Consider the following 20,932-nt stretch of genomic DNA (forward strand, 5'->3'; position numbering starts at 1 on the left):
ACAAAGCTCAGGAATGAGTCCTAGGGGAGAGGAAAGGGCAACAGACTGGACATGAGTGCGTGGCCTATGTTGGTGGGGATATAAATTCGTGCAGCCCTTAGAGAGAACAGTGTGTGTGTGTGTGTGTGTGTGTGTGTGTGTGTGTGTGTTTAGCTGTGTCCAAATCTGTGTGACCCCCTGGACACATAGCCTGCCAAGCTTCTCTACACATGGAATTTTCCAGGCAATATCGGAGTGGGTTGTCATTTTCTTCTCCCGGGGATCTTCCTGACTCAGGGACTGAACGTGCATGTCCTATATTGGCAGGTGGATTCTTTTACCACTGAGCCACCAGGGAAGCCCATTTGTTTTCACACTTAATTGAGGAAACGGGAGCTCAGAGAAACAGACTGGCCATGCAGCTAGGAGCTACAGAACCTTCCGTCACAGCCCTTCACTCATGTCACTTAGTGAAATGGCACACAAATGCTATAAGCGTGGAGCTAAAGGAGTTTCCTTTCTCCATGAAAGGAGTTTCATGGAGCTAAAGGCTTCCCAGGTGACTCAGTGATAAAAGAAGGTGCCTGCAATGCAGGAGATGCTCAGGAGACCCGGATTTGATTCCTGGATTGGGAAGATTCTCTGGAGAAGGAAATGGCATCCCACTCTAGTCTTCTTGCCTGGGAAATCCCATGGGCAGAGGAGCGCGGCAGGCTGCAGTCCATGGGGTCATGAAGAGTCACATATGGGACTACACAGCAGCAACAAGGGGGGTTCTAGTTCGTCAGCGCATCCAGAGCTGCAGTCTTTAAGGAAACCTTCACAGAGGGGTGTGAGGGCTGAAGGATGGGTCAGATATCAGACCAGGAAATGAGTTCAGGAGAAGATGGGAGAAGAGACTCTGAATTTAAAGCGGGAGGGTTGCATAAAGGAATCCATGCTTCTGGAAAAAAAAATCCAAATGATGCAACTTCAGATACTGTAGGCAGATGAGCACGGAAAATATTTAGGAGTGGGGTGGCCTGCAACGATCTCTTCCACCCACATGGCTGTACCTTCATGGCTTAAGCCAGCCCGAAGAAGATGGGCTGCAAAGCCATGCAGGGATGTATGGGTGATGCTCACCACCAAAGTGGTGGGGGCGTCCAGGTCTCCCCGAGATTCACATGTCGGCCCAAAGATATCAAGCTGGGAAGCTTGATGAGGACAGTGCTCAGGATATTAGCAAGCCATTCCATGGCTCAGAGCAATTTATGAGAGTCCTAATTAGATACACAAACGACTTCTGTAATCACACAAACACACTCGAGTCTGGCTGGCTGCATGGGGTCCCTCGCCATCAAAAGCCATCCTGTGCGTTCAGTGCAAGAGCTACCAACAAATAAAGGAATCAGGAACATTAACAGCGAGTCACTCGGAAGCAGGGAGTGGGCATCTCCACTGTCGGCCCCCAGCACTCCCCCCTTCCCAGAACTTCGAGCATCTTATCCAGGAATGGTGCTTCCCGAAGCTCTAGAGTTGACTGCAGCAAGGTTCCTTAGTAATACGAGAGCAGACGTGTGGTCCTGTCTGATTTGTTATCAACTGGATGAGTATTCAAAATGACTGCTTACAAAGTTGCAGTACCAAAGGGACAAAGGGAACCAATCCAACTGAAGTGATACAGATGGGCTCTGGCGAATACTCCATCTATGAATCTGCTGCTGCTGAGTCGCTTCAGTCGTGTCCAACTCTGTGCGACCCCACAGACGGCAGCCCACCAGGCTCCAGCATCCCTGGGATTCTCCACGCAAGAACACTGGAGTGGGTTGCCATTTCCTTCTCCAATGCACGCAAGTGAAAAGTGAGAGTGAAGTCGCTCAGTCATGTTCAACTCTTTGCGACCCCATGGTCTGGAGGTCCTGGGCTCCAGGACCCCACCAGGCTCCTCTGTCCATGGGATTTTCCAGGCAAGAGTACTGGAGATGAATCTACTATGTGTGTCCAAATATGATACAACTGGGGCTTCCCAGGTGGCACTAGCGATAAAGAACCCACCTGCCAATGCAGGCAGATTTAAGAGATGCAGGTTCTATCCCTACATCAGGAAGATCCCCTGAAGTAGGAGGGCATGGCAACCCACTCCAGAATTCTGGCCTGGAGAATCCCATGGACCAAGCAGCCTGGTGGGCTACAGTCTCCTGTATGGTCTCACAGAGTTGGGCATGACTGAAGTGACTGAGCATGCATGAAGTCACCAGCTAGTTTTAAAACCAAGAGAATCCCAGCAAAATGGGTTGAGCTGGTCACCTTAGAATACAAGATGAATACATATGCATGTGTCATATCTTCCAAATATTTATAGATGATATCTGTATATATCTAATGTAAGTACAATGGGATATACCTTATAAATTTTATAAAAATATTTGATAAATACATATATTTCATTTTATTTGTTTAATGAACTCAGACTAGACACTAGGGAGAAGTAATGCTTTTCTGAGTTTAAAAAGAAACCAACAACCATGAAGACTGAGCAAAATACAAGAGGAAGATTAAATGCTTTTCAAAGCTAAATATATGACTTGTAGCTAAAGTGATCTGGCCACTCGTAAGACTTCTCCAGAAACCTAGTTGAATGGAAAGATGATCAGAGCTGGAATCAGGCAAACCTGGTTCAATTTTTACCTCTAACAAAAAATCTATGCAGGGCGTGGTCCACAGACCAGCATCAGCAGCATCATCTGGAGATTGTTAGAAGTGCAGATTCTCAGGCTCCCCAGATCGACTGGAACAGAGCCTGAATTTTAAACAGATCACCGGGTGAGTCCTGATTAGGTTAAAGTTTGAGAAGCTCTGCTACAACTCATGTGTGCGTGCATGCTAAGTTGCTTCAGTCATGTCCAACGCTTTGCGACCCTATGGACCACAGCCCTCCAGGCTCCTCTGTCCTTGGGAGTCTCCAGGCAAGAATACTGGAGTGGGTTGCCATGCCCTCCTCCAGGGAATCTTTCTGACCCAGGGGTCGAACCCATGTCTCTTATGTCTCCTGCACTATCAGGCAGGTTCTTTACCACTAGTGCTGCCTGGGAAGCCCCTTGCTATAGCTCACGTAACCTAAATGAGACTCGTTTTCCTGCTGTGCAAAATGTAGGTAATGAGATCTACTCCAGAACATTGTACAAAGAATTATAAAGATCATTTGTGCCACACTTAGCATGGTAGTAGACCATTGAGTATAGGCTCAAAATCTTGGTTTCCTTCTCTTTTCTCAACACCACCTGTTTCTGAATAATGTTACAATATCAACTTGTTCTCCTTGATATCTTCTTGCTGGCTTCTATCCATCAAAAGGGCCTTTAACCTCTTATGATTTTCTTCTGTCTCTTCAAATCCCAGAATCACATAAAAATTACAAAATCCATGAGACCGATAGGGCCTAAGAGACTTTCTGTCCAACCTCTCCTTTGAAGCCAGAAATGCCATTTTTTTAGGTCCCAGACGTACTCATTATTTACGTTCTCTGTTAGCTGTCACCTCTTAGGTGCCGGGATGATACCAGGGACCCAGCAGTTATTAGTTGGCTGCTGGATAAGCTAATGAATGGGGCTTTGGGAACTCTGGCCCATCCTAATCTGTCTAAATCTTACTTGTTTTCTTTATGACTTATTCTGTATTTTCATTCCGCTACTAAAAAATAAGATATATCTCATATTTCTCCTCGACCACTCTCTCATCTACTCAGGACACCAACGTGTGTGTGTGTGTGTGTGTGTGTGTGTGTGTGTGTATGTGTGTGTGTGTGTATGTGTGTGTGTGCGTGTGTGTGTATGTGTGTATATGTGTGTGTGTGTGTGTGTGTGTGCAGGCTTCCCAGGTGGTGGAAGTGGTAAAGAATCCACCCGCCAATGCAGGAGACCCAAGAGATACCAGTTCGATCACTGGGTTCGGATGATTCCCTGGAGTAGGAAATGGCAACCTGCTCCAGTATTCTTGCCTGGAAAATTCCATGGATAGAGGAGCCTGGTGGGCTACAGTTCATGGGGCCACAAAGAGTTGCACACAACTGAGCGACTGAGCCCATACATATATAAACATGAATATATAGTATATATTAACATATATACATGAATTATTACAAACATGTTCATATTTTTTTTGAAACAGGATGTTTATTTATTTATTAATTAGACATTTTAATTCCACACATTGCCAACCAACTGGATGGTAAGCTCCTTGAAGGAAGGATTCCTTCTTGGAACCTCAGTGCCTAGGAACGTGTGTTTCTCAGTAAACAATGGGTATTGATGATGGATGCTGAAAAGTATCTTTGAGTGTCCCCAGGTGAACCCCCAGGTGGCGCTAGTGGTAAAGAACCCACCTGCCAATGCAGGAGACATAAGAGACGCAGATTTGGTCCCTGGGTCAGGAAGATCCCCTGGAGAAGGGCATGGCCACCCATTCTAGCACTTTTGCCTGGAGAAACCCATAGACAGAGGAGCCTGGTGGGCTACAGTCCATGGGGTAGCACAGAGTCGGACATGACCGAAGCAACTTACCACGCATGCAGGTGCGTGCCACTATTTCAGAAAGGACACAACAGTCAGACAGGAAAAGGAGGGTAAGGTCTTACTGGGACCCTGTGTATCTCTTACAGGAGATTGGCAGGCCCTTTCCTAGGGAAATGCTTGGTAGGCTTCACATAAGAGGTTCCCCCAATAACCAAACACTCTACTCAAAAGGTTATATTTACACAGCTCATTAGGAAAATTTTTTATACTTTTGACACTCATTAGACTCGTAATCGTCCACCGAAGCTACTCTATAACAAGAGATAAACACTCCATTCCAGGGGATGAATAATAATTAGGGACCGCTCAGCACTGTGCTTTTTCCAGGTCTAATTTTGGAGTATAATTAATCCTGCCAAAGCTGCATAAGATAAGTGAAATATTTATGCAGCTGTGTTAATTCATGTATTTACTCCTAGAGAGACATTCAGAATTGGACGTGGCTTTCCGGGAAGATTATCTCAAGACGCCCCCTGGAGCCACGTCATTTTCTCTCCCATGGCTTGGCCTCCAGATGGTCTCTGAAGATGAAGCTGTGAAGACACATCCCCCAATCCAGACAGTCTGACCAGGAAAGACCTGAACTGGGACAGAAAATGTCTCTAAGAATCTAGACACTCTGTTAAAACAGGAAACACCTCTTTGGTTTATCTGGATGCCTCTACTGTTTTTTTATTTGCCACAGAGGGGAGGTTTCTGTTCAGAATGGCATTTCCATGATGGTTGCTGCTGCTACTGCTGCTAAGTTGCTTCAGTCGTGTCTGACTCTGTGCGACCCCTTAGACGGCAGCCCACCAGGCTCCCCTGTCCCTGGGATTCTCCAGGCAAGAACACTGGAGTGGGTTGCTATTTCCTTCTCCAATGCATGATGCTAACTTGACCATATTATCACCAATACGACATTAAAAATGGTTTTTTGAATCCTTGAGCTGTGGATGGACAACAATAATGTGGGGGTGGGGGGAGGGGAGGAAGAGAGGAGGAAGGGGAGGGGGACAATGATGATGATGGTGGTGGTGATGATGGCATTTACTGAATCATTTCTATTTCCAGGTGGCTGTTTAAATATAACTTTTCATTTTATCTTCATGACAACCTTATCTGGTAAATATTTCTGTATTCAATTGCAGATGAATAAACTGAGGCTAAAAAAAAATTAACCTTTTCACAGAAGCATTTGGAAATGGGACAATAGATATCATCCAACATACACTAAATTACTTCTTCTTCAAGGGTCTATTGGCTTCCCAGATGGTGCTAGTGGTAAAGACCCTGTCTGCCCAGGCAGGAGATGCTGGTTTGATCCCTGGGTCTCGAAGATCCCCTGGAGTAGGAAATGGCAACCCACTCCAGCATTCTTGCCTGGGAAATCCCATGGACAGAGGAGCCTGGTGGGCTTACAAAGAGTCAGATACGATTGAGTGTGCAAGAGCACACACATACACGTGTACACACACAGGGATCTATACATCTCAAGCATCTAATAAGCAAACTTTAATAGGCATTCTGGAGAATTAATGAAACAAAAGTCTGAAATGACTGACCCTCATCAACAGTAAGTTCCCTTAAAGTAGAGGCTTCGCCACTTACTCACTAAGGGACTGATAAGCCCACTGAGCTGCGGTTTCATTCTCCGTAAAATGATCATAGGCAATATTTAACTTTATAAAGTTGTGATGAATATTCAATTAAAGAACACATGTAACACATCCGGTGTGGTGATTGGCATATCCTATTCCCCAAATATGTTGCTATTTCATAAAAGATGCTGCAGAAGTGACAGCAGTGGTAGGTAGGTGTAGAGTTAGAACTGACAGATTTGACAGCTACCCATCATATTTAAAAGTTTCCTGTCAAATGAAATACATCCTGACACTAACCATTCATCCATGTGTGTATGTATTCATCCAGTCCTTCAATGACCGGTTGCTTGTTATGTTCAAGAGTCTGTGGTTTTTACTGCTGGAAATGAGACCCTCGTAGCGGGGTAGTTCACACCACGGGGAGGTGCTTAGGTGACCACCATGGCAGATGGATGCTTCACTCCTCTGTGCACACACGTCTGGTCATCTGACTCCAAAACTCCTCTTTACAAGGCAGAGCATACTCCAGAGCAGCGGTCCCAACCTTTTTGGCACCAGGGACCGGTTTCACAGAAGACAATCTTTCTATGGATGGGGGGTGGGAAATGGTTTCGGGATAACTCAAGCACATTAAATCTATTGAGCATTTTACTTCTATTATGATTACATCAGCTCCACCTCAGATCATCATTAGACCCCTGAGGTTGGCACCCCTGCTCCAGAGTATACTCTGGGCTTGGCCGTAGGACTTGCTTCGGACAGAAAGGTGTTAGCAGATGTGAATGTGACAAAGCTAGCCAACAAGGACCTATTGTATAGCACAGGGAACTCTGCTCAATATTATGAAAGAAATTCTTAGTTGCTCAGTCGTCTCTGACTCTTGGCAACACCAAGAACTATAGCCCGCCAGGCTCCTCTGTCCATGGAACTCTCCAGGCAAGAATACTGGAGCAGGTTGCCATTCCCTTCTCCAGGGGATCTTCCCAACTCAGGAACCGATCTGGGGTCTCCTCACATTGCAGGCAGATTCTTTACCGTCTGAGCCACCAGGGAAGCCCAATCAATATTATGTAACAACCTAAATGGGAAAAAGAATTCGAAAAAGAACAGACACATGTATCTGTAGAACTGAATCACTCTGCTATACACCTGAAATTAACAGAGCACTGCTGGTCCATCTATGTGCTGTGCTGTGTTCAGTTGCTTTAGTCGTGTCCGACTCTTTGTGACCCCATGGACTGTAGCCCTCCAGGCTCCTCTGTCCATGGGATTCTGCAGGCCAGAATCCTGGAGTGGGTAGCCATTCCCTCCTCCAGATCTTCCCAACCCAAAGATCAAACCTAGATCTCCTGCATTGTAGGCAGATTCTTTACCTTCTGAGACACCAAGGAAGCCCATGAATACTGGAGTGGGTTGCCATGCTCTCTTCCAGGGGATCTTCCCAACTCAGGAATAGAACCCATATCTCCAGCAGCTCCTGCACTGCAGACAGGTTCTGCAACTATACTCCCATATAAAATAAAAAAATTAAAAAAAGAAAGCTGAGACTTGAAATGTGCCCGTGCAGGTGGGTGTTTTCTCCTGTGCCTCCAACACAGCCAGGAAAAGAGCTTCTGCCAGCTAGCTGCTGCCCTTTCAGCCTGAGACCCAGAATAAACACGGATGGAACAAAGACCACAGAGATGATCCCTGGGCTTGTGGCAGCAGGAGGTGGAGCCACCATAGCCCAAGGCAAGCTTTCCCACTCCACCTGTGCTCCCATGAGCAAAATAAATGCCAATTGTCATGTTCTTCCGAGATGTCACAGCAATAACTGGGCAACACAGCTACAAGTCACTACGACACAGAAAACACGGGTGTTGATCTGACTGAAAGGTACCAATGCCCTAGAGAGAATCCAAAGATTCAGATGCTCTCATGTGGGAGTTAAATATAAACCACATTTAGGTTTCTTGATGACACTGTGAGAACCCAAGGTTTAAATCTGGGAGTAGAGGGTATAAGGCATTATGCCCTTTGCTCAAGTTTACACCAACTGTACACACAAACCTCTGCCTCTTTCAACACTGTGTTTGGCCACAGTGGTTGACAGACCGTCCTCCCCAGCCCTGGACAAGAGAAGCATGTTTTCACATGTGTGCATGCTCAGTCACTTCAGTTGTGTACGACTCTTTGTGATCCTATGGATTGTAGCCCACCAGGCTCCTCTGTGCATGGGATTCTCCAGGCAAGAATACTGGAGTAGGTTGCCATCTCCCACTCCAGGGGATCTTCCTGACCCAGGGAGCAAACCCAAGGTTCTTATATCACCCTCATTGACAGGCGGGTTCTTTATTTCTAGTGCCACCTGGGAAGCCCTGCATTTTCGGGAACCATCTCCAAATGTAGTCTCTGCCCTTGAACGCAGCTTCTGACCTATGCCCTGAACTTCTGTTTCCTACTCACACTTACCCGTTTCTAGGGTTCACCTGCCATCTCTGCTGCTTTTGCTTTTCCCATCTCAGTGTTGGCAAATCCAAGGGCTCCAACATGCCATTGGAGCCAGAACAGGATTCTAAAACCATGTCCTGGAGCAATGGGCTATGTTGAAATCCCCAACTAAAAGGAGAGATGGACAGAAGGAAATGCTGCTGGAGAGAGTCAGTCCAGTTAGCTGGAAGCTCCAGAAACACCCTCATTCCATTAGACTGCAAGCCCATGTAGGCGGAAATGGTCTTTTTTCAGGATAGGCAGCCAAGGGGTGGACTGTAGTGGAAACCCATGGGGTTTCTACTAACTCTTCACTGTATAGCAATCACCTGTCCTTCATCTGCCCATAGGAAGACAGTAGGAGCTGTCGTGTTAGGACAATGTAACCCTACCCTTTATTCACTCCTGAGGGGTCCAGGAAAGAGCCTTTGACCCAAAATCGATCAGGAATCATTCCTCTGGAATTTGAAATTTAGAATTCGGAAAATAGAGACTGGGACTTATTACAGCCTAGTTGTGTGATGTCACTGCTCTAGAAACAGTGATGGACAGGGGAGCCTGGTGTACTGTAGTCCACTGGGTCTCAAAGAGTCAGACACTGGGCGTGACTGCGTTCAGAGACTTAGCAACTGAACAAGAAGTGCTCTAGAGCAGAGCTTTCCCCCTCAACCCTGATACTATAAACATGTGAAAGTCAAAGCTGCTCAGTTGTGTCCAACCCTTTGTGACCCCATGGACTATAGTTCACCAGGCTCCTCTGTCCATGGGACTCTCCAGGCAAGAAGAATAGAGTGGGTCGCCATGTCCTCCTCCAGGGGATCTTTCCGACCCAGGGATTGAACTTGGGTCCCCTGTGTTGCAGGCAGATTCTTTACTGTATGCTTGGGGTCAGATAATTCTGTGTTTTGAGATTTTTTTTTTTGCGGGGGGGGTGGTGGGTGGGGCTGTCCTGGGCATTGAAAGATGCCAGCACCCTCACCCCTGGCCTCTACCCACCAAATGCTGGTATCAAATAACCTCCTTGTCATGACAATCAAAAATATCTCCAGATGCAGCCAAATATCCCCCAGGGGATGAAATCCCTGCTCCACACTGAGAAGCACTCCTTCAGAGAGAGGACCCATGAATTACTGCTGCTGAGGCCCCAGGTCTGCCCTGGTTCCTGTTTTTCCCTCTGAACCTATTTGCTCAACTCTTTCCTAAATTCACTGAGATAGACACTTCTGTATCCTTAAAATAAACTCCTTTTAATTGACTTAGCTGTCTGTAATTGGTTTCCATTATAAGCAACCTAAAGAACCATGGTACCATGTGGTCAGCACTCAGTAAATATTTACAGTGAGTTAAGTCATTACCCAAAGATCCACTGGAAAGCCAGTTAGGAAGCAGAGAGTGTGAGGGTCTCCAGTCCCCCAGAAGTAGGGGAAGTCAACCAGAGTCTTACCATCACCCACAAACTGGAGCAGGGCCAGGTCAATCTGCCTCTTCCACGGTGAACCCTTCTGGAGGGCGATCCCGTAACCAGTGGTAGCAAAGATGTACCCACTCCCAATGGTCACCAGCTTGCAGCCTTCGTCCCTCCCAGCCTTGTAATTCAAGACGGCAGCATCGTAGATGAAAGCATCCAGTTTCCTGCAACGACAAGAAGCCAGGGAGTCAAGGCAATGGCGAGGTACCGTCTTGGGGCCCATCTCCTGAGGCCTGATCCAGCATCGCACACTTCCCTATCATCCAGGAGATGACTCATCACTGCTCTGTCCCGTCATCATAAAAGGATCTATTTTTAATGAGGAGATAAAAGCCAAAACCTTTTCTCCCTGAGTTACAAGAGGCAGCTAAATAAAGACATGAAGAATCCTTATGCCCAAGTGAGTAAACAGTTGAGTTTGCTGGTCGCTAAGTGTTTGCCATCAGCACTCCCAACAGTGTAGAACTGTGGCCTATTTAGAGAGGTTTGCGTTGGAACAAAACAAACCATTAACGGACAGGAGACTTCGGTGGCTGCGTGTAGGAAGCAGAGAGACTAAACAGGAATGATGTCCTTTCCTGTCCAAAGAGATATGTTTACTATTCATTTGTATTACAAATATTATTATATCATAATTTTTAGAAGCCAAAATAATGTAGAAAATATTGAGTACAGTTAAAATTGCCTATAATTCTGTAACTCAGAGGCAACCTCTGTTTATGTATTTGCGAACAAACTTCCAAATTTTGTATGCATTTGTATATACACACACACATACACACATCTTTGAAAACAGGGGCTGGTAACTTCTTTTGTAAAGACACTATAATAAATAGTTTAGGCTTAGTCTCTGATGCAACTACTCAACTCTGCTGGTGTAGCATGTTACAGGCTGAATTGTGCTTTCTCAAAATTCATATGTTGAAGTCCTAAGCTCAAGTATCTCTGAATACGAGCTTATTTGGAGATGGGGTCATTGCAGATGTGATTAATTAAGGCAAGGTCATACTGGAGCAAGGTGGGCTCCTAACCCAATACCACTGGTGTCCTGATAAAAAGAAGGAATTTGGAGAGAATGAACTTATGTTGCCAGGGGGAAGAATGGGGAGAAGGGATAGTCAGGGAGTTTGGAATGTGTATGTACACACTGCTCTATTTTAAGTGAATAGCCAACAAGGACCTACAGTATAGCACAGGGAACTCTGCTCCATGTTACGTGGCAGCCTGGATGGGAGGGGAGTTTGGGGAAGAATGTGTGTTAGAGGTTCAGTTGTGTTGGACTTTTTGCAACCCCATGGACCGTAGCCCACCAGGCTCCTCTGCTCACAGGATTTCCCCGGAAAGAACACTGGAGTGGGTTGTCATTCCCTTCTCCAGGGGCTCTTCCCAATGCAGGGATCTGAACCCTGCATTGAGGGCGGATTCTTTACCATCTGAGCCACCAGGGGAGAATCAGTTCAGTCAGTTCAGTTGCTCAGTTGTGTCCGATTCTTTGCGACCCCATGAATTGCAGCATGCCAGGCCTCCCTGTCCATCACCAACTCCGGGAGTTTACCCAAACTCATGTCCATCGAGTCAGTGATGCCATCCAGCCATCTCATCCTCTGTCATCCCCTTCTCCTCCTGCCCCCAATCCCTCCCAGCATCAGGGTCTTTTCCAATGAGTCAACTCGTTGGCCAAAGTATTGGAGCTTCAGCTTCAGCATCAGTCCTTCCAATGAACACCCAGGGGAGAACAGATACATGTATATGTATGGCTGAGTCCCTGGCTATCCACCTGAAACTATTACAATGTCGTTAATTGGTTAGATCCCAGTACAAAATAAAAAGTTTTTAAAAAGTAAAAAGAAGGAATCTGGACACAGACGTGCTCACAGGGAGACTGTCAAGGGAAGGTGGGAGTTATGCTGCCACAAGCCTAGGAACCACCAGAGGCCATAAGACCCTTCTGGTGCCTTCAGAGGGGCCACAGCCCTATGGACAACCTTGATCTTGACCTTCCAGCCTCCAGAAATACGAGACAAAAAAATTCCTATTGCTTAAGCTTCTCAGTTTGTGATGCTTTGTTATCAAAATCCTAGGAAATTATGCATAGTATGGGAGCAGCCATCGATAACACATAAATGAAGGAGTTCAACTCTGTCCCGATAAAAGGTTATTTACATGAAATAGCCTGGCCCATGGGACATTAGTTTGCCAACACTGTTTCAATATCCAAAATATAATGATGCCATGCAAACCATCTTACTGATGGCTTTCTTTTCTTATTTCATCCCACACATAGTGAATGTGCTTCCATGTCAGTAAACAGAGCACTCTTTTTAATTTTTTGGTACATTTATTTTTATTGAGGTATAACTTATATGAAATAAAGCACTAGATAAATTTTTACATACGTGTACATCCTTGAAATCATCACACAGATCAAGAAAGAAAACATCACCATCATCTCAAAATTCTGTTCACCTCTCCCAGTCAGCACCCTCTAAAAAGCAAGCATCCAGTAACCCTCTCAAAGATATCATTGCTGCTGTTTAGTTGCTAAGTCGCATACGGCTCTTTCTGACCCTACGGACTGCAGCACGCCAGGCTCCTCTGTCCTCCACTGTCTCCCGCAGATTGCTCAAATTTATGTCCATTGAGTCTATGGACTCAGTGCTATCTAACCATCTCATCCTCTGCCGGCCTCTTCTTTTGCCTTTGATCTTTCCCAGCATCAGGGTCTTTTCCAATGAGTTGGCTCTTTGCATCAGGTGGCCAGAGTATTGGAGCTTCAGCATCAGCCCTTCCAGTGAATATTCAGGGTTGATTTCCTTTAGGATGGACTGGTTTGATCTCCTTGCTGTCCAAGGACTCTCAAGGGTCTTCTCCAACACCACAATTCAAAAGCATCAATTCTTTGGTATCCAGCCCTGTTTATGGACCAACTCTCACATTTGTACATGACTACTGGAAAAACCATAGCTTTGACCACATGGACCTTTGTTGGCCAAGTGATGTCTCTGCTTTTCAATACCCTGTCTAGATTTTGTTGTGGACCACATTTTGTCAGAACTTTTCACAGCGGAAGGACTGATGTTGAAGCTGAAACTCCAATACTTTGGCCACCTGATGCGAAGAACTGACTCGTTTGAAGAAACCCTGATGCTGGGAAAGATTGAAGGCAGGAGAAGGGGACAACAGAGGATGAGATGGTTGGATGGCATCACCGAGTCAATGGACATGAGTTTGGGTAAACTCTGGGAGTTGGTGATAGACAGGGAGACTCAGCGTGCTATGTATGGTCCATAGGGTCACAAAGAGTCGGACAAGACTGAGCGACTGAACTGAACTGAACTTCACTGTGACCCATCCATCTTGGGTGGCCCTTCATGGCATGGCTTATGGCTTCTTTGGGTTACACAAGCCCCTTCACCATGACAAGGCTGTGATTCATGAAGGGGTTCAAAGACAAGGCTGCGCCTAATTCATGACCTACATACCTATTAGTGGGCATGTATGTTGCTTCCTATTTTTTAAGTTATTTAAGAAGGCGGATTCATGTTGATATATGGCAAAACCAATACAATACTGTAAAGTTAAAAAAAAAAAAAGAAGGCTGAAATGATCAACCACCCTTGAAAACAGGGACAGAAGTATAAACTCTAAAGTAATAAGAAAAGTCAGTTGAGGAGTGCTCAACTTCCTGACACTTTTTCAGCTTTACTGCCCTTCTCTCCTTAACAAGAAGACATAAAACAGTGAAGCAAAGAAAAATGAAAGTGGCAGAGAGAGCATGTAAAATGCTGCCTCCTTCCAGAGACAACTGCTGAAGGGCTCCCTGTGGGAACAAAACTATTTGGAAGGTTTACAGCTATGTTCTTCATTTTAATTTTTTTGTTTCTTTAATGGCTAGAGATGGGGCCAAACTACAGGACGTGTCTCGCCAACAGACTCTGAAGCTTTCATCTCAGGGCTGTAGGGATGGCGACTCAGCTTTATTCTCTGAGACCATTAAAAGGGCATCAGATGATCCAAGTGGAAGAGTGGGAAAAACCGGGTGTTGTCAATGGTGATGATGAACGCAACTGACAAACCAAGAGGAAAGAGCCTTTCCGGAGAGCCAGCAATGCTACTGTGGTTCAGTCGCTCAGTTGTGTCCGACTCTTTGTGACCCCATGGACTGCAGCATGCCAGGCTTCCCTGTCCACCATCGTCCAGAGTTTGCTCAAACTCATGTCCATTGAGTCAATGATGTCATTCAAACATCTCATCCTCTGTTGCCCCCTTCTCCTCCTGCCCTCAATCTTTCCCAGCATCAGAGTCTTTTCTAATGAGTTGGCTTCTCCCATCAGGTGGCCAGAGTATTGGAGCTTCAGCTTCAGGATCAGTCCTTCCAATGAATATTCAGGGTGGATTTCCTTTAGGATTGACTGGTTTGATCTCCTTGCAGTCCAAGGGACTCAATCTCAAGAGTCCACCAACACCACAGTTTGAAAGCATCAATTCTTCACTGCTCAGCCTTCTTTTTGGTCCAGAACATGGACCATATGGCCAACGCTCACATCCACACATGACTACTGGGAAAACCATAGCTTTGACTACAGGGACCTTTGTCAGAAAAGTAATGTTTTTGCTTTTTAATATGCTATCTAGTTTTGTCATGGCTTTTCTTCCAAGGAGCATGTGTCTTTTAATTTCATGGCTGCAGTCACCATCTGAGTGACAGAGTGACTCCCAAGAAAATAAACTCTGCCTCTGTTTCCATTGTTTCCCCATATATTTGCCATGAATTGATGGAACCAGGTGCCATGATCTTAGTTTTTTGAATGTTGAGATTTAAGCCAACTTTTTCACTCTCCTCTTTCACCTTTATCAAGAGGCTCTTTAGTTCCTCTTTACTTTCTATCATAAGGGTGGTGTCATCTGTGTATCTGAGGTTATTGATATTTCTCCTGGCAATCTTGATTCCAGCTTGTCCTTCATCCAACCCAGTACATCCAAGAATGATGTACTCGTTTCCCAATTTTGAGCCAGTCTATTGTTCCATGTCCAGTTCTAACTGTTGCTTCTTGACCTGCATACAGGTTTCTCTGAGACCCATGGATGTTGTGGGGGTGGGGGATGTAGTTGTTAAAGGTTGATTTGTGCATGATGGCAGGAGGGCATGTGACAGGAGCCATGGAGGAACAGATGGAAGGGATCTATGTTCTTTGTCTACATTTGGATGACGGCATCACCTCAGGAAAGTCACTTCCTTCTTTTGCACTGCTGGTTTGTCATCTGTGAGATGAGGTTGACATTGTGGAACTATGGAATTCTATAATTCTGAAACCTGAGTCATCTCTGTCAGTCCAAATAGGGAAACTGAGACTTAGGATAACATGTGTCCTGGGGTCTTTGGGACAAATGGATGGCATGTATCGTCTTAATGAAGGTGGAATGCTTGCAACTCCAACGCTTTATGTTGCCATAGGGATGCTAAGAACCTGGGTTTTATTGAAACTTTCTAAGACTCACCCATCTCTTTCACCTCAATTCCTCAAAAACCAAACACAAACAAACGCCTAGGTGTGTACAAGGGTATTCATATGTGAAGGCCATTTGTTGGTATTCATGGGGTGAAAGTCCTCCCCATCCTGCTAACCCACCACATGCTGATACATTTCTGGAATGGAAATTAAATTTGTACCTGGCCCCTGTATGAGAGCTGTCCAAGAGCAGTTTAAATTTGTATTTTATGGAGAGGCACAGATTTCTGCAAATCATTACCATATTTCATGACAAGTCTTGAGCTGAGCAAAAAACAGCTGGATAAGCGCAAAGAAAAAGGGGAAGTTTACTTGGAAAACGAAGCTTGCAAAAGTAAGATATCATCAAGTCAGAGGGAGGACACCTGCAAAAGACACAGTTAATTCTGAGCAAAGTGATCACACGTGGGCACCTCTGGGTGGACTGGCACCGGTACCCTTAGAGGGGTATGGCCAGGAAGACTCTCTGCGGTCTCAGGGCCACGTCAGAACCAAAGTGAGGACAACAGGTGAAGGGAGCCACAGGGCTACGTGACTTTGATTTCTGTCCCTCATGGAGGATTCTAGACAGCTGGAGTCTAAGTGCATTGGTCACAGATACCTGCATGTTCAAGAACATCTGAGGGCTTACACAGTGCCCCCGATAGACATGGCCATTGTTTGTACAATGCTCGACAGAAGTGCACAGTTATTTTACACGCATTGTCCCAGTGGGGCCTCACAAATGCCCAGTACGGAGATTTATTATTATTAATTATTTTATTTTCTTGTGTTGTTTATGAGCAGATGAGATTGCGAGAGGCTAAGGAATTGTAGTGCTGGAGAAAACCTGAGAGTCCCCTGGACAGCAAGGAGATCAAACCAGTCAGTTCTAAGGGAAATCAACCCTGAATATTCACTGGAAGGACTGATGCTGAAGCTGAACCTCCAATATTTTGGACACCTGATGGGAAGAGCTGACACATTGGAAAAGACCCTGATGCTGGGAAAGAATGAAGGCAGGAGGAGAAAGGGGGAGCAGAAGATGAGATGGTTGGATGGCATCACCGACTCAATGGACATGAACTTGGGTGAACTATGGGGGATGGTGAGGGGCAGGGAGACCCGGCATGCTGCAGTCCACGGGGTCACAAAGAGTGGGACACAGCTTAGTGACTGAACAACAATGAAAGCCTGCCTGAAGCTCACCAGCAGAATTACCAAACTTTGTACAGGAAGTTCCCTACAAAGGAACCTTCAAGTTACGAACTTTCAAAGATGCTAATATGCATTCCATCAATGTTAAGCGCGAGTGAAATCACGGCTTACCCTCCATCTCCTCTTGCTGAATATCCTTCAGCTTTCCCATCTCTCACCTCCTTTCTCCCCTCCAGTCAGTGACTCTTCTTGCCTGTTCGCTCCATGCCAGCCCCTGTATGCCAGCCCTGTTGTACTAAACTACTGTACTTTACAAGGTACTGTACTGTAACATTAAAAATGCTTTCTCTATTTTTTATGCCTGTTTTTTAATGTATTATTTGCATGAATGTAATATAAACTTATTATAGTACAGTACAATATAGCTGACTGTGTTAGTCGGGCACCTAAGCTAACTCTGTTGGATTCAGGAACAAATTGGACTTATGAATGCACTCTTGGAATGGAACTCAATTGTACGTAGGGGACTTACTACACGCACACTGTCTATAGCAGCACTGTCTAGAACTTTCTACAGTGATGGAAATACTCCATATCTGTGCTATGACTATCGAGCATTTCACATGTAGTTAGTGCAACTGAGGACCCGAGGTGTCCATTTTATTTCTTTTCATTAAATCATATTCCAGTATAAATGGCCACACGAGGTTGGGGGCTACAGAAGTGGCTCCCAGTGGGCGGGGGAGGCCAGGGCCTTGCCTCTCCTGGCTCCGACTCAGAGACCTGTGCCTTTGAAGGAAAAATGTTCCCATTGTTAAAAAGAAAAGATGTAAAACTCGCTGACGTCTTCCAGCTCAGGCTTTGTGGTCAAAGCCTTTGAACAAGGCCCCTGTGTTTCTCAGCCTCCTTCTTCTCCCTGTAAAGCGGGGCAGATGCGAGCTGCCCTCCAAGGGCCACTGGGAATAAAGGGAGGTTATGTAAGGAGATGTGTGTGCCGGGCCTGCACTGATGGATCCCTCTGCATTCAGATTTTCCAGCAGAGGGGCTTATAACATTCATGCACTGTGCAGGACAAACCCAGTCCTGAATACTTTATAGACATTATCTTGTTTCACTTACTTCTTCTAACTGAATAAAGTTGGATGCACACCTGCCATCCCTGTGGAACGAGGAAATGGAAGCCCTGAGAGGTAAAGTGAGGGACATGGCAGGACAGCTTATGTAAGTGTCAGATGGCACTTGGGCTTAACACCGCGTGACGACAAAGGCCACAGACATAACCACCGGGACCATGTTATCCACAGACCATGGAGTAAACAGAAGCAGCTCTGCCTCTTACGAAATTCAGGCTGGGGTTACAGCTCGATGTGAGGCCCACCGTGATGAAAAAAGGGAAAGGATCAGATCAGAGCCATCGGGGTTTTAAAAGATCTGGTGGGTTGTTCAGTTTCGTCTGTCTCTTTCCCAGGAGATGCTCAGCCATGTATGGTCTGGTGTCACCTCCAGAGGAGACATCTCTTGCCTTCAACACATCTTAACCCTACTTGTTTGGGAGTCGTTTAGGCATAGATGGCCATAGCTTCTTGTTGAGGGTGGAGCGTCAGAAAGAGAAGCTCACCTGAGACCCAAAACGCTGGGGGGATTGGCACTGTGATGGTGGGTGAGAGAAAGGCACATTAGGCTTCACTGTGGTAACTGGCAGCTCTGGGGATGAAACAACACGGACATTGGAAGCGGGCACTGGATGAAGAACCCCTCAGAACTCAGAGCCGTGGCTGGAAGCCCCAGCCCTCACAGGGAGGAGCCGGTGATGTTTTTCTGCTTGGTGTTTTCTTCTCTTGCCTTTTTTCTACTTTTCTTAATGTACTCATTTACTCATTTTTGTGGTGGGTCTTTGTTGCTGCGCAGGCTTTGCTCTAGTTCCGGCGAGTGGGAGCTACGTTTTGCTGCGGTGCACGGGTTTCTCATCGCAGTGGCTTCTCTCGTTGCAGAGCACAGGCGCTAGGGCATGCGGGTTTCAGCAGTGGCGGCACGTGGGCTCAGAAGTTGCGGCTCCCGGCTCTAGAGCGCAGACTCAGTAGTCATGCACGGGCTTAGTTGTTCCGCAGGATGTGGGATCTTCCCGGACAAGGGATCAAACCTGTGTCTCCTGCGTTGGCAGGCGGATTCTTTACCACCAAGCTACCAGGGAAGCCTCTCTTCTGCTTTTAAAGCAGAGACGTCTACGGCCCTGCCATCCCAGCTCCTGCCGATCCACACGGCTGTCACTGGCTCAGTGCTTCTCCCACTTAGGGGCGGGGGAGGCTCACAGATCCCGTCTGAGAACCATGATGGGGACAGAATGCCTGCCAGGCCCACCTCTGCTCCCTACAGAAGGGTGAGCTCTTCTCCAAACATTTGTGACAAATGAGCTGACACCTCGGCTCGCCAGGGCGAGGGCTGGAACACAAGAGCGCCTGAAAAGTCACGCTGTGCGGTGCTGGCTGTGTGACATCCCCACCCCCCGCCAGGCATCACCGAGGCCGCGTGGGTGCTGTCATCCTCTTCCCATCACCCACGGTCCTCAAGGAAAGCAAATGATTAAAAATGACAGTGATTCCGAACGAGAAGGGGAAACAAGTCCTCCTCTCTGCAAATCTGCAAAGAGCAAAGGAGGACTCTCACGTGTGTCCCAAGCTACTTTAACCCAGCGGCTTCCTGCCGCAGTTTTGACAGCTTTGCGGAGCGGCTGCAGCTTTCTCCAGTGTGTAGATCTGACCCTGTTACTTCAGCGGGTCTCTCTTGTAGCTACACGATGGCCTGAATGTTCACTCCTTGCCCTAAGACTGTCTGCTGGCCAAGCAGACTTCCCCTTGCAAAGGGGGAGACTGTGGCCTCCAGTCACCGCATGGCTCCTTTGGGGAAAGGGGCTTGTATCGTCAAGGGGCTTGACATTTCCTCATCAAAAGTTTCCGGTTTTAGCTCATCATCTCCTTGGGCATGTTTTCAGAGGCTCTCTGGGGGGGATCTCAGCACATTTAAAGGCTAATTATACAGTTAAAGTTAATTATTCATTCATTAACATTCAAGAAGTCTTTAACTTAGACACTGACTTCTTCTGATGAATTAATGGAACCAGAACATGTGTGTATGTGTGTTGTGTGCGTGTATGTTTTGGAGGTCTAGTGCAAAGCATTAGTGAGACTTGAGCATCTCTTGGATGACAACTGGTTGTATTTTGGGGTGGGGGAGCTCATCAAAGCCTTGTTAGGAAGAGAAGCATGGCAGTCAGCAGTTCAGGCAGGTCAGCAGGAAGAATGTGGGACAGTGGATGGGGTTCGGGTCTACCTCGGCCAGCGCTACGGATGAGAGCCAGTCATGGGATCTCTCTGAGCTTTGGTTTTCTCATCTGTAAGATAGGGTAATAGCAGCTCTTTCATGGGGCTGGATAGTTCTTGTTTAGTCGCTCAGTTGTGTATAAATCTTTATGACCCCATGGACCACAGCACGCCAGGCCTCCCTGTCCTTCACCATCTCCCCAAGTTTGCTCAAACTCATGTCCATTGAGTCAATGATGCCATCCAACCATCTCATCCTCTGGTGTCCCCTTCTCCTCCTCCCCTCAATCTTTCCCAGCATCAGGGTCTTTTCCAATGAGTCAGCTCTTTGCATCAGGTGACCAAAGTATTAGAGCTTCAGCATCAGTCCTTCCAATGAATATGCAGGGTTGATTCCCTTGGATACTGGATGGATGAAAATGGGAGTGAAGGTGTTTTAGAAATTGTGTCTCCTGGTACAAATCCAGGGGATGGCTGGGGCAGGGGTGACATCAGTGAGCAGAGAAGCCATGGTGTGCAGATCACCATCAAAGCATCCAGACTCAGTGCTACTGGTGGGTGAGGCACATTCACGGGCCCAAGAAGAGGTACCCTTGATACACGACAGCCTTTGGAAGTGTCTGCTTGGGCAAGGGACACTCCATACATACAGAGACTGTACCTGCCATCAGCATGGGATGGTCTGAAATAGATTTTAGGAAAATGACCCAGAGTCACGTTTTGAAGTTTATGTGTACAAACTTTGAAGTCAGAATTATACCAACCCTGATGCCTTTTCACTAAGGAAGCATTTTTCAGAGCAAACTCCATTAAGCTAATTTAATTCCTAGATCAATGCCTCGCGTAACATAGTTGAATTATTTCCAATTTTTTTTTTTTGGAAACTATTTTCACTGGGATCAATTCCTTTGTGTTG

The 20,932-nt window shown here is 46.3% G+C and overlaps 1 protein-coding gene across 1 annotated transcript in view; it reads right to left on the reverse strand.

Moving 5' to 3' along the window:
• The window catches only part of GRIN2A (glutamate ionotropic receptor NMDA type subunit 2A), a 452,755-nt gene that overhangs the window by 43,330 nt on the left and 388,493 nt on the right, over positions 1-20,932 (reverse strand). Inside the window, exon 12 of the mRNA XM_070779645.1 lies at positions 10,029-10,216. Coding sequence (XP_070635746.1) covers positions 10,029-10,216 — 188 coding nt within the window. The remainder of the gene's footprint in view (positions 1-10,028; positions 10,217-20,932) is intronic.

The sequence above is a fragment of the Bos indicus genome, chromosome 25 (assembly GCF_029378745.1).
Source record: "Bos indicus isolate NIAB-ARS_2022 breed Sahiwal x Tharparkar chromosome 25, NIAB-ARS_B.indTharparkar_mat_pri_1.0, whole genome shotgun sequence".
In the NCBI taxonomy this organism is placed as follows: domain Eukaryota; kingdom Metazoa; phylum Chordata; class Mammalia; order Artiodactyla; family Bovidae; genus Bos; species Bos indicus.